General features: G+C 40.7%; 1 protein-coding gene across 1 annotated transcript in view; it reads left to right on the forward strand.

The window, feature by feature from the left end:
* Window positions 1-17,132, forward strand: part of NRF1 (nuclear respiratory factor 1) — a 156,135-nt gene that overhangs the window by 40,986 nt on the left and 98,017 nt on the right. Inside the window, exon 2 of the mRNA XM_017875098.1 lies at window positions 9,463-9,694. Coding sequence (XP_017730587.1) covers window positions 9,472-9,694 — 223 coding nt within the window. The 5' untranslated portion in view covers window positions 9,463-9,471. The remainder of the gene's footprint in view (window positions 1-9,462; window positions 9,695-17,132) is intronic.

Consider the following 17,132-nt stretch of genomic DNA (forward strand, 5'->3'; position numbering starts at 1 on the left):
GGGGGGATTTTTGTTTTTTTTTTTTTTTTTTTTTTTTTTTTTTTTTTTTGAGACGGAGTCTCACTCTGTCGCCCAGGCTGGAGTGCAGTGACTTAATCTCGACCCACTGCAAGCTCCACCTCCCGGGTTCACGCCTTTCCCCTGCCTCAGCCGCCCGAGTAGCTGGGACTACAGGCGCCCCCCACCACGCCCGGCTAATTTTTTTGTATTTTTAGTAGAGACGGGGTTTCACGGTGTTAGCCAGGATGGTCTCTACCTCCTGACCTTGTGATCCGCCCTGCCAGCCTCGGCCTCCCAAAGTGCTAGGATTACAGGCGTGAGCCACAGCGCCCGGGTTGACTTTCTTTTATGGAATATAAGGTACTTATTTTTTTGGTACTTTTTCTTTCGCTTCTGCTGTTGATAGTTACATTGTAATACTATTTCCATCTCCTCCTGATAGTGTCTCCTGACTCCATCACCATGTAAGGATAGGATATTAATACTCTAGTCATTCTTTCACCTCTCTGCCCCTTTCCCGCCTCCAGATTTCTGTCAGCCTTATCTTTGCTTTTTCATTGTCATGGTTCATAACTTTTACCTTCTGTTTTGTGTTGTATTTCATTTTCTGTATTTTGGTCTGTAGTTGGAGTCTGGAGATGGGACTACATATACAACTATAGCTTCATTTTTTTTTTTCCAACTGTGGAGCCAGCCCAGTGGTGTGGGAGGATAATTTTTTTCTCTCCATGTCAGATATCATCACTCATACACTCTTTGAAAGAGAATTATCCTGGGTCAAATGGATTCTTCTTTTCTTATGTTCAATTTTTACTCAGAATTAAGGCACATTTTACTTTGCTTCTATTTTCACTCTGACTTGAGCTGTGGAATTGTTTTTAATTTTTACTGCTGTGGTGAGATTTCCATCCATTACCTTAGTATCCCCCGGAGAAGCAAACCCTATAGTTGACTTTAGGCTTCTTTAGGCTTCTTGAAAAAGGGTAAAATTTCTATCCTAGTTATGCAGTTTATATTCTGGATATGTCCAAGAATGTAAGTTGAGCCTGCCTAGGTTTTTTTTTTCCCCTGCGTTTGGACTGTAGACGGAGGGTAGGTGTCAGATTTTCCCTTAGGCAGTTCTTATGGTTTCTCTTTTGATATGATAATGCTATTGATTAGACTAATGCTTTCTTTTACATTTAGTTACACTTTGATTAGATTTCCTGGCCTGCTCTTCTTTCTGCTTTGATTTTTAAAATACTCTACACTTAATCTCATCTATTATGTGTGGATTAGACTAAATTTAACTCCTTTGGACATTTCCTTCAAATTCCAGTAGCTCTTTAGGTATTACTGACTACAAGTACCAGGGTGCTCTGGACCAAGACAATCTTTTTCTGTGTTTTCTTCCACTAACCCACCTATACTGGCCTAGAGAGACAAAAGTAGGAACTCTTCTGTACCAGATTACACCTACCCCAACCTCTTGTAGTTTATATAATAAAGAAGGACTTCTTAATTTAATTTTTTTTTAAGAGACAGGGTCTCACTCTGTCACTCACACAGAGTGCAGTGGTGCAATCTTGGCTCACTGAAGCCTTGTCCTTCCAGGCTCAAGCAATCCTCTTGCCTTAGCCTCCTGAGTAGCTGGGCTATAGGCACGTGCCATTGTGCCCAGCTAATTTTTCATTTTTTGTAAAGACGGGGTCTCCCTACATTGCCCAGGCTTGTCTCGAACTCCTGGACGTAAGTGATCCTCCCACCTCGGCCTTCCAAAGTGCTGGGATTACAAGTGTGAGCCGCTGTGTCTGGCCAAGAAGGATCTTTAGATATAGGATATATTGCACCCCAGGTAATGATGCAGGGTAAGAAAGGTTTTAGTAAAATTGTTACCATGTTAAGTTATTGTTTGGGGGAATTTTTTTCTTTTTTCTTTTTTTTTTTAAATGAAGTATTGACTAATCTGCTGAACACCACTGGCTCTGGGTGATATATATGCTGTTTTATTTGAATGTGGTATTGGGTCACAGGTCATTATGTGTTGCCAGCGCTTTCATCTTACTTTTTATATCAGTTCAGAGGAATCACTCTCAGGTCCATCTGCTGCCTCTTCATTTTGTGCACTGTTTTGTGAAATTATGCTAGGGGCCTTGGTTTCCTATAGTTTCCCTTATTTTATGTCTAGGAGAACAGTATTTCAGTTGCTGGAGTTAACATAGGGCTTTTTTAGATCCCTGATTCAGTCTCTTACACACAGTTAAGAAAACTATCCTCAGAGATGACTGTCTAATTTAGAAATGAAGAAATTGAGGCCCAGTGCTTGTGAGACTAGTCAAGGAATGAGTCAAGAAGGATAGAATCAGGAAGACACAGAGATTCTGGCGTCATCATCATCATTAATGTCAGGCACTTACTGCTGGTCACTGTGTTCCTGACTTTATTTGGATTATCTCATTTAATCCTCATATCATCCTTTTGAGAATAGGTAGTCATTTTTTTTTTTATTAGAAAAAAAAGATAGAGTCCGGGCGCGGTGGCTCAAGCCTGTAATCCCAGCACTTTGGGAGGCCGAGACGGGTGGATCACGAGGTCAGGAGATCGAGACCATCCTGGCTAATACCGTGAAACCCCGTCTCTACTAAAAAATACAAAAAACTAGCTGGGCGAGGTGGCGGGCGCCTGTAGTCCCAGCTACTCGGGAGGCTGAGGCAGGAGAATGGCGTAAACCCGGGAGGCGGAGCTTGCAGTGAGCTGAGATCGGCCACTGCACTCCAGCCTGGGGCAACAGAGCGAGACTCTGTCTCAAAAAAAAAAAAAGAAAAGAAAAAAGAAAAAAAAAGATAGTATTGTAGCTTAGAGATTAAGTAACTTGTCCAGGGGTTCCGGATATCTTGGTGATAGACTGTGCTGTTTTATAAAATGGAGAATATTTAATATGTTTTTACCTATTGACAGTTCGCATCACTTCAACTATCCAGGGAATCTAACTCCTCATGGAGGAATGCTAAAATGCTTCACTAAATTGACTTGGGAGAGTGGGGTCTGATGATGTCCAGCAATATGTCATATGACATATCAGTCATACCTGGCATTAACCAGGCTGCTTCCTTTATGATTTTATGGAAACACTGTATCATTCATAAGTATCCCATTCTAGTTAAAAGAAGTCAGAAATACCTTTGCCTTTGCTTTTCACAGAGTGTACTGAATAAAAATGGTTAGAGAGGCCGGGCGTGATGGCTCATGCCTGTAATCCCAGCACTTTGGGAGACTGAGGTAGGTGGATCACCTGAGGTCAAGAGTTCGAGACCAGCCTGGCCAATATGGTAAAACCCCGTCTCTGCTAAAAATACAAAAATCAGCTGGGCTTGGTGGTGCACCTGTAATCCTAGCTACTTGGGAGGCTGAGGCACGAGAATTGCTTGAACCCAGGTTGGTGGAGGTTGCAGTGAGCCAAGATCACACCACTGCCCTCCAGCCTGGGCAACAGAGTGAGACTCTGTCTCAAAAAAAAACAAAATTGGTTAGAGAGGCCAAAGAATGGGATAGGGAGAGAGGTGGAAAGAGATGAGGCTCTAGGCAGAAATGGCAAGCCTGCGAAGCAGACAGCCCTATTGATTCATGCTGTGAACTGCATTCTGGAGCAAATAATTGAAATCCATTATGCCAAGTGCATAGCCTACAAATCCCTTTGAAAAGCAGTTAGGTGCCATCTAATCCCAAATCATTTAAAAATAATTTTGAAGTACCCAGAATTCTAAAATGCCCTAAGCAGTTTGTCTCAAAGAACAGTGAAATGGATGGAAAATAGCATTTTAATGGTATCTTTCTCTCATATATATTTAATTGTGTGACTTAGTGTGTGAAATTGTTTTAGATTAGTACAAATCTGGGGGCTAAGATATATTCCCTTGGATATTCTGAAACTCACATAAAACAGGATATGGAAGGGTAGCTTATCAGGTAGCTTAAACATTCTTTTCTAATTTTGCCATAATATCAGACTTTGGAAAAAGTTGCAAGAATTGTACAAAGAATTCTCATGTATCCTTTACCCAGATTTTCCAAATGTTCACATTTTACCATGTTTTCAAAGACCTCAGAAAACTGAAAATTTGGTTATCTACATAGAAACAAATCACCTAAAGAATAAAGACATAGCAGGATTAGTTTAAGAGAGCAGTTACTCAGAGGAACAAAGGATTTTAGAATCAAAAGATCTCAAGATGGAGAAAGGCTTCTATAATAGAGTAGGACAAAATAAGATAAATATTTTACATAAATAAATAATTACGTTCTTTTTACATGTAGCCATAGAGGTCATATTTCTATATCTGTATGTTTGAGATTTTTTGGTAAACTCCAGATGTATAGTGCTATATACTGTTACATGATAGTCAAATTTTAAATGTGTGTATATGTTTGTGTGCGTTTGTATTAATACAAGTAGAGTACATTTGTATTAGTGTTACTGTACAACTAAAGCACTCAGCTTTTCAATATACATCAAAATTTGAAATATGTATGCCTTTTGACCCAGCAATTTACTTTCAAGAGTTTATTATTCTTAAAATAATTTATTTTTTAAAATAATCATCAAATAGTATACAAAATTTTTAATAAAGATAATACAGGCTGGTTATATTATTCTACTGTAAGATTAGTCACTTCTTTTTTTTAAATGTATTTTTATTTGTTTATTTATTTTTTTGCGACAGAGTCTTGCTCTGTCGCCCAGGCTAGAGTGCAGTGGTGCATCTCAGCTCGCTGCAAGCTCTGCCTCCCGGGTTCACGCCAATCTCATGCCTCAGCCTCCTGAGTAGCTGGGACTACAGGCGCCCGCCACCATGCTCAGCTAATTTTTTGTATTTTTTTAGTACAGATGGGGTTTCACCATGCTAGCCAGGATAGTCTTGATCTCCTGACCTCGTCATCTGCCTGCCTTGGCCTCCCAAAGTGCTGGGATTACAGGTGTGAGCCACTGCGCCCGGCTAGATTAGTCACTTCTTTGCACAGAAATTACACTGGTATATAGGGTGATTTTTGAAAGTTAGTTGTAAAATATACATAACAATAAATTTACCATCATAATCATTTTTAGGCATAAGGTTCAGTAGTGTTAAGTACATTCACACTGTTGTGCAGCCAATCTCCGGAAGTCTTTATCTTGCAGAACTGAAACTCTGTTCTCCCAGCCCCTGGCAACTACTAGTCTACTTTCTGTCTTTATGAATTTGACTACTCTAGGTGCCTCATATAAGTAGAATCATACAGTATTTGTTCTTTTTTGTGGCTGGCTCATTTCACTGAGCAGAATATCCTCGAGGTTGATCCATGTTGTAGCATGAGTCAGAATTTCGTTTTTTAAAAAACTGATTTTAAATAAGACTATTTTTTGGAGCAGTTTTAAGTTCACAGCAAAATTGAGTTCTCTCTATAAAATTGAGTTCCCCTATACTTCTCTCCCTTACACTTGTACAGCTCCCCCACTATCAACATCCTGCACCAGAGTGGTACATTTGGTTCCAATTGTTGAGCCCACATTGGCACATAGTTATTACCCGAAGTCCATAGTTTACATTAGGGTTCCTTCATGGTATTTTACGTTCTATGTATTTGAACAAATGTATACCCATATCCACCATTATTTTGTCATATAGAGTAGTTTCACTGCCCTGAAAATCCTCTGTGCTCTGCCTGTTCATCCCTCACTTCCCCCTAATCCTTGGTAACCTCTAATCTTTTTACCATCCCCATAGTTTTGCTTTTCCAGAAGGCCATGTGATTGGAATCATAAGTGTATAGCGTTTTCATATTGGCTTTTTTCACTTAGCAATATGCATTTAAGCTTCTTCTACATTTTCTCATAGCTTGAAAGCTCATTTCTTTTTAGTGCTGAATGATATTCTATTGTCTGGATGTACCACAGTTTATCCATTCACCTACGGAAGGACATTTTGGTGCTTCCAAGTTTGGTCAATTATGAATAAAATTATAAACATCCATGTGCAGGTTTTTATGTGGATGTAAGTTTTCAACTCCCTTGGGTAAATACAAAGGAGTGTAATGGCTGGATTGTATGGTAAGAGTACGTTTACTTTTATAACAGACTGCCACACTGTCTTCCAAAGTGGCTGTACTATGTTGCATTCCCACCAGCAATGAATGAGAGTTCCTGTTGCTCCACATCCTCAACAGTGTTTGGTGTTGTCAATCTTTCGAGTTTTCGATATTTAAATAGATGCGTGGTGATATCTTATTGTTTTAATTTGTAATTCTCCCATGACATATGATGTTGAGCATCTTTTCATATGCTTATGTACCATCTATATATCTTCTTTGGTGAGATCTCTTCAGGTGTTTTGCCTTTTTTTAATCGGGTTCATTTTCTTATTGTTGAGTTTTAAGAATTCCTTATTTTGGATAACAATCCTTCTGATTCATCTTTTACAAACATTTCCTCCCTATCTATATCCTGTCTTCTGATTCTTTTGGCAGTGTCTTTCACAGGACAGAAGTTTCTTGTTTTAATGGAGTCCAGCTTATCGATTTTTGCTTTTATGGATTGTGCCTTTGGCATTATATCTTAAAAGTCATTGCCGTACCCAAGGTCAACTAGATTTTCTCCTATGTTATCTTCTAGGAGTTTTATGGTTTTGCATTTTACATTTAGGTTTATGATCCATTTTGTATTAGTTCTTGTGAAGGGTGTAAGGTCTGTGTCTAGATTTCTTTTTTTTTTTTTTTTTTTTTGGTGTGTGATTGTTCACTTGTTCCAGCACCATTCATTGAAAAGACTAATTTTGCCAAACTAATGTATTGCCTTTGCTCCTTTCTCAGAGATCAGCTGGCTGTATTTATGTGGGTCTATTTCTGGACTCTCCCTTCTGTTACATTGGTCTATTTCTCTGTTGTTTCACCAATACCAGACTGTCTTGATTACTGTAGGTTTATGGTAAGTCTTAAAGTTGTGCGGTATCAGTCTTCTGATTGTGTTATTTCAATATTTTTTTTTGGCTGTTCTGGGTCTCTTGCCTCTCCATGTAAACTTTAGTGTCAGTTTGTTGATATCCACAAAATAACTTGCTGGGATTTTGATTGGGACAGTGTTGAATCTAGAGATGAGGTTGGAAGAACTGACATCTTGACAGTATTGTGTCTTTCTATCCATGAACATGGAATATCTCTATTTAGTTTTTATTTGATTACTTTCATCAGAGTTTTGTATTTGTTTTCATATACATCTTGTACATATTTTGTTAGATTTATACCTTACTCAGTATTTCACTTTTTGGTGGTACAAATGTAAATGGTATTGTGTTTTTAATTTAATTTCAGATTCCACTTATTCATTTCTAGTATCTAGAAAAACAATTAACCTTGTCCCTGCAACCTTGCTGTAATTACTTACTAGTTCCAGGAGTTTTTTTATTGATTATTTTGGATTTTCTACATCAACAACCATGTCATCCATGAAGAAAGACAGTTCTATTTCTTCCTTCCCAATCAGGGTACCCTTTATTTCTTTTTTAAAAATCTTATTGCATTGGTTAGGACTTCCAGTACAATGTTAAAAAGAAGTGGTGAGAGGCGATTTCCTTGTCTTCTTCCTGACCTTTTTTTTTGAGACAGAGTCCCGCCATTGCTGTGTCACCCAGGCTGGAGTGTGGTGTAGTGGCATGATCTCAGCTCACTGCAACCTCTACCTCCTAGGTTCAAGCAATTCTCCTGCCTCAGCCTCCTGAGTAGCTAGGATTACAGATGTGTACCACCACGCCTGGCTAATTTTTGTATTTTTAGTAGAGACAGTATATTTAGTATATTTTCCATGTTGGCCAGGCTGGTCCCGAACTCCTTACTTCAGGTGATCCACCTCCCTTGGCCTCCCAAAGTGCTGGGATTACAGGTGTGAGCCACCTCGCCCAGCCTTCTTCGTAATCTTAATGGGAAAGCTTCTAGTTTTTCACAACTAAGTATGATGTTAATAGTAGGTTTTTTGTAGCTGTTCTTTATCAGGTTGAGGAAATTCCCCTCTTTCTAATTAGCGTTTTCTTCCTTTTTAAGACTGAGTAATAGGTGGTACGTGTATACCACTTTTTTTTTTAACCCATGCATTCATCAATGGTCACTTGGGTTGCTTCCATGTTTTGGCTGTTGTGAATAAAGCTGCTATGAACATGGGTGTACAGATGTCTATTCAAGATCCTACTTTCAGTTTTTTCTGGGTATATATATCCAGAAGTGGAATAACTGGATCATGTGGTAGTTCTATTTTTGATTTTTTTTGAAGAACTAATATATAAAATTTTATATACAAGGACAAATTTTATACTGCATTGATGTTTATTTTATAACAGCAAAAACTTGGAAGCATATTTGATGAGCAGGTGACTGGTTATATAAATTATGACACATGGATATAATAAAGTATGCAGCTCTTTGAAAAAGATATGGTAGATCTGTATGTTTTGACATGCAACAATGTCCAGATATATTGTAATATGAAAAAGACAATATGTATAATATGAACCTGTTTTATTTTAAATCTATGTATGTATGCTCCAAATTTATTTTCAAAATAATGAACTTCTGGGGTGGGGAGGAGTGGAGATTATAAGTGTGATAGAAGAGCCAACTTTTAAGTTTACTGCTTTATAAATTACTGTATCATTTTGGGGTTTAAAGGAAGCAGTTTTTTGTTTTTTTGAGGGGTAGGGAATTTGTTTGTTTTTGAGACCGAGTCTTGCTCTGTCGCCCAGGCTGGAGTACAATGGCACAACCTTGGCTCACTGCAACCTCTACTTCCCGGGTTCAAGCACTTCTCCTGCCTCAGCCTCCCAAGTAGCTGGGATTACAGGCGCCCGCCACCACGTCCGGCTAATTTTTTTGTATTTTTAATAGAGACAGGGTTTTGCCATGTTGGCCAGGCTGGTCTCAAACTCCTGACCTCAGGTGATCCACCTGCCTGGGCCTCTCAAAGTGCTGGGACTACAGGCACGTGCTGCCATGCCCTCAAGAAGCAGTTTTATAAGGAGAAAGACCAATTTGAATTTTTGGGAAAAAAGTTGACTTCTCACTTGTCTTTGACATACAGAGAAAATGTTAAGTATTTCACTTATTTACTAAGTGTTTTTATGTCCACAAGGTCAAATGCTAGTCACTGAGGTATCTTGAGTATCTTTTTATTGTTATATTTGAATGTCTTTTTATTATTAAGGGTATCTGTTGTTTTGTGATCTGAGGTATAAAATTAGTACAGCGAATTTCCATCAAAATGGTGTCACATAAGGAACACCACTCTGTCATTTTTATGTCACACTTGAGTGGTGCTTCCCATTTCCTATGACTTGGTATGGCATGGTAAGTAGCGAAATTGGAAGTTTGTCAAGGTTCCTCTGATCTTGAAGAAAATATCTCTTAGTTTAAGCATTGTGTTATATTACACACTGAATCCTGTTCTTTTTCTTCTTTGTCTGACAGTAGAACTTCATGGAGGAACACGGAGTGACCCAAACCGAACATATGGCTACCATAGAAGCACATGCGGTGGCCCAGCAAGTGCAGCAGGTCCATGTGGCTACTTACACTGAGCACAGTATGCTGAGTGCTGATGAAGACTCGCCTTCTTCTCCTGAGGACACCTCTTACGATGACTCAGATATACTCAACTCCACAGCAGCTGATGAGGTGACAGCTCATCTGGCTGCTGCAGGTAATGTTGTTTGGATTAGAAGCTCTTCTTTAATTTTTATTTATTTATTTATTTTAGAGACAGTGTCTTGCTCTGTTGCCCAGGCTGGAGTGCAGTGGCACAATCATGATTCACTGCAGCCTTGATATTCCGGGTTCAAGTGACCCTCCCATCGCAGTCAGCGTCCGGAGTCGCTGGGACTGCTGATGCGTGCCACCACATCTGGCTCATTTTTGTATATTTTGTAGAGACAGAAATCTCACTGTGTTATGCAGACCGGCCTCAAACTCTTGGGCTCAGGTGATCCTTCTGCCTCGGACTCCTAAATTACTGGGATTACAGGTGTGAGTTACCATGCCTGGCTTTTATCACAACTTTTTTAAGCCTTGCGGTTATAACTTGAGCCTGTGTTGTACTGAGGCTTGAGGTCTGGAATCACTTACTATCAGTGTTATGACTTTGGTTTTATTTTTTCATCTATTCTGCCTGTGTTTTGGCTTTAAACTGAAGCATTTATTCCAATTACATTAAACAATCACTGACACATATTTAGATTTAAATTTACCTTCTTTTCTATGTGCTTTCTCTTTGCCCTACCTGTTCTGTTTACTTTTCTCTTGGCGTTTTCTTTTGTAGTGATTGAAAATTTTCTATTTTTTCATTTCTTTTCTTGTTAGTTTGAAAGTTATAAGCTTTTACTATTATCAATACTTGTAGAAATTATAGCATACATCCTTTATTTATCAATGTCTTACGTTGACTAGGCTCAGTGGCTCACACCTGTAATCCCAGCACTTTGGGAGGCCAAGGTGGGAGGATCACTTTAGCCCAGGAGTTTGAGACCAGCCTGGGCAATGTAGTGCGATCCCATCTCTACCAAAAAAAAAAATTAGCTGGGTGTGGTGATGTGCTCCCTAGTCCCAACTACTTGGGAGGCTGTGGTGGGATGACTGATTGCTTGAGCCCAGGTGTTTGAGGGTGCAGTGAGCTATGATTACACCACTGCACTACAGCCTGAGTAACAGAGTGAGAGCCTTGTGTCCAGTTGAAAAAAAAAGGAAAAGCAAAAAGTTGTATGTACTTGAAACTTTTAACCTCTCTACAGGGATAATACAAATTTCTTAGAACACTTGCATTTCATGCGCCCATCCTATATGCTATTATTGTCCTTTGGTATACAGTTGGCTGTCTTTACTGTGGATTCCACATCTGCACATTCAACCAATTTTGAATCAAAAGTATTAGGAAAAAAAATTAAAAGTAACAATATAACAATTAAAAATAATACAAATAAAAGGCCAATACAACTATTTATATAGTATTTACATTGTATTAGGTATTATAATATTAGCATTAGTAACCTAGAGATGATACAGAAGGACATGCATAGGTTATGTGCAAATGCTACACCATTTTATTTCAGGGACTTGAGCATCTGCACATCAAGATGCTGGAACCAATTTCACGAGGGTTTGAAGGGACAACTGTATTTCAAACACCACAAGACAATTTTTTTTTTTTTGAGATGGAGTCTCACCCTGTCACCCAGGCTGGAGGGCAGTGGCACAATCTTGGCTCACTGCAACCTCTGCCTCCTGGGTTGGAGCAACTCTCCTGTCTCAGCCTCCCAAGTAGCTGGATTACAGGTGTGTGCCACCATGCCCAGCTAATTTTTGTGTTTTTAGTAGAGATGGAGTTTCACCCTGTTGGCCAGGCGGGTCTTGAACTCCTGACCTCAGGTGATCCACCCACCTTGGCCTCCCAGAGTGCTGGGATTATAGGCTTGAGCCACCGCATTCAGCCAACAATATTTTTTTTTTTTTTTGAGACAGAGTCTAGCTCTGTCGCCCAGGCTGGAGTGCAGTGACCGGATCTCAGCTCACTGCAAGCTCCGCCTCCCAGGTTCACGCCATTCTCCTGCCTCAGCATCCTGAGTAGCTGGGACTACAGGCGCCCGCCACCTCGCCCGGCTAGTTGGTTGTATTTTTAGTAGAGACGGGGTTTCACCGTGTTAGCCAGGATGGTCTCGATCTCCTGACCTCGTGATCCCCCCGTCTCGGCCTCCCAAAGTGCTGGGATTACAGGCTTGAGCCACGGCGCCCGGCCAATATTTTTATTTAATAAATAATATTCATTTTTCTTTTCCTGCATCTCCAACTGGTCTCCTGAGATGGTTTTCTTCCGCCTAAAACACCATTTAGTATTTGCGTTAACATGGGTCTGCTAGTAGCAAGTTCTATTTTTGTTTGTCTATGAATGTTTTTACTTAAACTTCAACCTTGAAGGATGTTTTCACTGAGTATGGAATTCTAGCTTGGTGGTTATTCTTTCCTCATGTTGAAAGGTACTGTTCCACTGTCTTCTGGATTCCATTGTTGCTATTGAGAATTCAGCTATTTCATTCTAACTGCTAGTCTTTCAAAGATTATCTCCCACATAGCCTGCCCCCTCTCCCCACCCAACTGATTTTTCTCTTTAGTTTTTGTGATGTATTTGGCTCTGATTTCTATTTATTTATTCTGTTTAGGATTTTTTTGTACATCTTGACTACGTGGACCAATGTCATCAATTCTGGGACATTTTAGCCACTAGATTTTGCTTCTGCTGAGTTCCATCTCTTTTCATTCCATGGTTCCAGTTACTTATGTTAGTCTTCCTCACTTGTATGTCTCTTACTATCTGTTCTGTATGTGTCATCTTTCTGTGTAGTTTCTTCTGTCTTTCAACTTGTGATTTTCTTCTTTAGTTATTGTATCAGTCCGTTTTCACGCTGCCGATAAGAGATACCCATGACTGGGAAGAAAGAGGTTTTAATGGACTTACAGTTCCACCTGGCCGGGGAGGCCTCACAATCATGGTGGAAGGCAAGGAAGAGCAAGTCACGTCTTGCATGGATGGCAGCAGGCAAAAAGAGAGAGAGCTTGTGCAGGGGAACTCCTCCTTTTAAAACCATCAGATCTTGTGAGACTTATTCACTATCACAAGAACAGCATGGGAAAGATCTGCCCCCATGATTCAATTACCTCCCACTTGGTCCTTCCCACAACATGTGGGAATTATGGGAGTACAATTCAAGATGAGGTTTGAGTGGGGACATAGAGCCAAACCATATCATTCTGCCCCTGGCGCCTCCTAAATTTCATGTCCTCACATTTCAAAACCAATCATGCCTTCCCAACAGTCCCCCAAAGTCTTAACTCATTTCAGCATTAACTTAAAAGTCACAGTCAAAGTCTCATCTGAGACAAGGCAAGTCCCTTCTGCCTATGAGCCTGTAAAATCAAAAGCAAGTTAGTTACTTCCTAGATGGCAGTGGGGGTACAGGGATTGGATAAATACAGCCATTGCAAATAGGAGAAATTGGCCAAACAAAAGGGCTACAGGCCCCATGCAAGTCCAGAATCCAGCAGGGCAGTCAAATCTTAAAGCTCCAAAATGATCTCCTTTGATTCCATGTCTCACATCCAGGTCATGCTGATGCAAGAGGTGGGGTCCCATGGTCTTGGACAGCTCTGCCCCCTGTAGCTTTGCAGGGTACAACCTCCCTCCCAGCTACTTTCATGGGCTGGTGTTGAGTGTGTGTGGCTTTTCCAGGCAAACAATGCAAGCTGTCGGTGGATCTACCGTTCTGGGGGCTGGAGGACAGTGGCCCTCTTCTCACAGCTCCACTAGGGACTCTGTGTGGGGTCTCCAATCCAACCCCACATTTCCCTTCCACACTGCCATAGCAGAGGTTCTCCATGAGGGCCCCACCCCTGCAGCAAACTTCTGCCCTGGATATCCAGGCATTTTCATACATCTCTGAAATCCAGGCATAGGTTCCTAAACTCCAGTCCTTGACTTCTGTACACTTGCAGGCTCAACACCTTTGTGGAAGCTGCCAAGACTTGGGGCTTGCAGCCCCTGAAGCCATGGCCCGAGCTCTGTGTTGGCCCCTTTCAGCCACAGCTGAGCAGCTAGGATGCAAGGCACCAAGCCCCTAGGCTGCACGCAGCACAGGGGCCCTGGGCCCAGCCCTTGAAACCTCCTAGGTATCCAGGCCTGTGATGGGAGGGGCTGCCATGAAGACCTCTGACATGCTCTGGAGACATTTTTCCCATTGTCTTGGGGATTAACATTCATCTCCCTGTTACTTATGCAAATTTCTGCAGCCAGCTTGAATTTCTCCTCAGAAAATGGGATTTTCTTTTCTATTGCATTGTCAGGCTGCAAATTTTCTGAACTTTCGTGTTTTCTTTCCCTTATAAAACTGAATGCCTTTAACAGCACCCAAGTCACCTCTTGAAGGCTTTGCTACTTAGAAATTTCTTCTGCCAGATACCCTAAATCATCTCTCTCAAGTTCAAAGTTCCACATATCTCTAGGGCAGGGGCAAAATGCCACCAGTCTCTTTGCTGAAAATAACAAGAGTCACCTTTGTTCCAGTTCCCAACAAGTTTCTCATTTCCACCTGAGACCACATCAACCTGGACTTTATTGTCCATATCACTATCAGTATTTTGGGCAAAGCCATTCAACAAGTCTCTAGGAAGTTCCAAACTTTCCCACATTTTCCTGTCTTATACTGAGCCCTCCAAACTGTTTGAACCCCTGCCTGTTCCAAAGTCACTTCCACATTTTTAGGTATCTTTTCAGCAGCACCCCATTCCTGGCACCAATTTACTGTATTAGTCCATTTTCACACTGCTGATAAAGACATACTCAAGACTGGGATGAAAAAGAGGTTTCATTGGACTCACAGATCTATGTGGCTGGGGAGACCTCACAATCATGGCAGAAGGCAAGGAGGAGCAAGTCATGTCTTACATGGATAACAGCAGGCAAAGAGTGAGAGAGCTTGTGCAGGAGAATTCCTCTTTTTTAAACCCCCAGATCTCATGAGACTTACTCACTATCACAAGAACAGCACTGGAAAGACTTGCCCTCCTGATTCAGTTACCTCCCACCAGGTTCCTCCCACAACATGTGGGAATTATGAGAGTACAATTCAAGATGAGATTTGGACGGGGACATAGCCAAACCATATCAGCCGTGTTTAAGGTGCTTTTTTTATGTTTTTTCTTTGTTTTTTCTTTATTTATTAAGGTGCTTTTAAATCTGTTCATTGACTTATTAATTTTGGTAATTGTTAGTAGTTTAACCAAAACTAACCGTTTTTTTCCCTCCAGTTTTAGAATTTCTAGTGTGTGTGTGTGTGTGTGTGTGTGTGTGTGTGTTTCCTCCCAGATTTTCACTGAACAGTTTTCAATAGTGGAAAAAAATTTCTTTTAAGCAAACAATTTTATAATTTACCTGGTAATTCTCTCTCAAGTCCCAATGAGTCCGTTTCTGTTACATGTTGTTAATGTCATTTCTTGTTCACGTTGGCTGTTTTCTTGGTGTACTGTTATATTTCAATGAATGCTGGATGCTGTGTATGGAAAATTATTTCTAGAAATAATTTGGGGTCTAGTATAATGTTATCTTCCTCTAGAGAGGATTTTTGTTTGCTTCTGCCAGATGCCTGAGGGCACTAGCAATCCTGGATCATCTTAATCCAATTTAAGGTTTTGAGATTTTCTGGGCTACTAAATTACTTAAAGCTGGGCTACATTTTATATCATTCACTTTCCTATTTACATTGAACATTTAGCACCATGGTGAAAAGAATTCATATAAACCATGCCTGAATGGGTATGGTATTAGATATTGATCTTAGAAGGTATTTAGAAAAGCTGGACAAGAAATTAATGATGAAGAGTGGCCAAAATACTACATGTTTTGAATATATGCTGTATTTAAGAAGAGGAAGACAGATGCAATGACGAACACCCTTATTACTGTCAGTTACTGTCCACTGTGTATTACTGGAGTGGTGAATTTAAAAATAAGTCTTAGTGGCAAAACACATGAAATGTTTGTAAAATATGTTTTGTGAAATGCTCATGTGTTCCAGCAGAGGGCATCTTAACATCATGAATCCAGGTCCACTGCTTTTCTATGAAGGAAGATGCTTTTGAGACATGGCTTTGCTGTATTACTGTACTACTTTGTCATAGTGTTAAGACCAGGAAAAGACTTTAATTTGACTCCTTTGTGTGGCACATGCGGAAAGTGAAACACAGCTGGTAGAAATGACTTACCATTTGATAATTTAATATTCAATTATTGAGGAATTGTAATGTATAGTACATATATGTAGCCTAGGTAGATGCTATGAACAAGGCAGGCAAGAGTTTGCTTCTTAGGAGTGCAAAAGGCTTATTGGGGGAAGAAAAAGAATTTGTTTCTGAAGGAGCTTTCATCCAGTGGTGGGGGAGGGCTACCAATAATAAAGTAAAATAATTTGAGAAAGCATTGGATCTTCTGAATAAAATAATGAGGGAAGGTAATGGAGAGAGAAGGACAGCAGATTGCTGCTAGTTTGGGTGGTCTGGGAAGGCTTCTCTGAGGAGGCAGGTTGTGACTGACAGGCAGTTAGGTGTCAGCAAAGGGAAGTGCATTTCAGACTGAGAAACATTGAAAGCAAGGACTTGCAGATGGGAAATGGGAAGGAGGCCAGTGTGGTTGGAGCCTTGTGAGGCAGGCATGAGTCAGACCACCCAGGGCCTAGGGGCTATGTGTGGTAAGGAATTTGGAGAGGCAGCAGAGCACAGTGCTTACCTGCCCAGACTCTGGAATCAGGCTTCCTGGTTTGGAATCCCAACTCTACTTAACCAGCTTGGGAATTTTTCTGAGGAGCTAGTCTGTAGCATTCATCATATCTGAAAGGTGACCCAGAAAAGGTAAATGACCATTTACTATATTGTGTTGCCCCTCAGAAACACTTCTAATTCTCTGCAGCACAGACAGCCCCTGATTATTGTTGATTTTCAAGAAAAAAAAAAGTCTATAAGTAGTGCAACTAAATGAGATCTTCAAGTAATAAAACAACAATATCTCAAGTTGGTTGACCTCTTTTAGTATCAATCACCAGTATGTTGGTTTTTGTTGTTGTTTTTTGAGACAGGGTTTCACTCTGTTGCCCAGACTGGAGTGCAGTGGTACAATCATGACTTACTGCAGCCTCAACCTCCTTGGACTCAGGTGATCCTCTCACCTCAGACTCCTGGACAGGTGCACGCCACCATGCCCAGCTAATTTTTAAATTTTTTGCAGACATGCCGTTTTGCCATGTTGCCCAGGGCTGGTCTTGAACTCCAATGTCCCGACCTGCAGGACAGTCGAACAGACCCTGGAAGGGGGAGTGGGAATGGAGGAGACAAGAAAACACGAGAAATGGAGACAAGATAAATAGCCTGATCAAGTCTCGTTTAATGGCGGCGGTGCAATGCCTTATATAGGCTGGCAGGGAAGAGGAGGGGCTCAGAGCAGGCGGGGAGGAGAATAATGAGAGACGTCACCAGGCGCATGCTCGGTAGACTTAGTCTTTCCCGGGCGTGGGAGGTTATCTACGCGCGGGCGGGAAAAGTTCGCGCGC

The sequence above is a fragment of the Rhinopithecus bieti genome, unplaced genomic scaffold (genome assembly GCF_001698545.2).
Source record: "Rhinopithecus bieti isolate Rb0 unplaced genomic scaffold, ASM169854v2 scaffold_8783, whole genome shotgun sequence".
NCBI classification, from domain to species: Eukaryota; Metazoa; Chordata; class Mammalia; order Primates; family Cercopithecidae; genus Rhinopithecus; species Rhinopithecus bieti.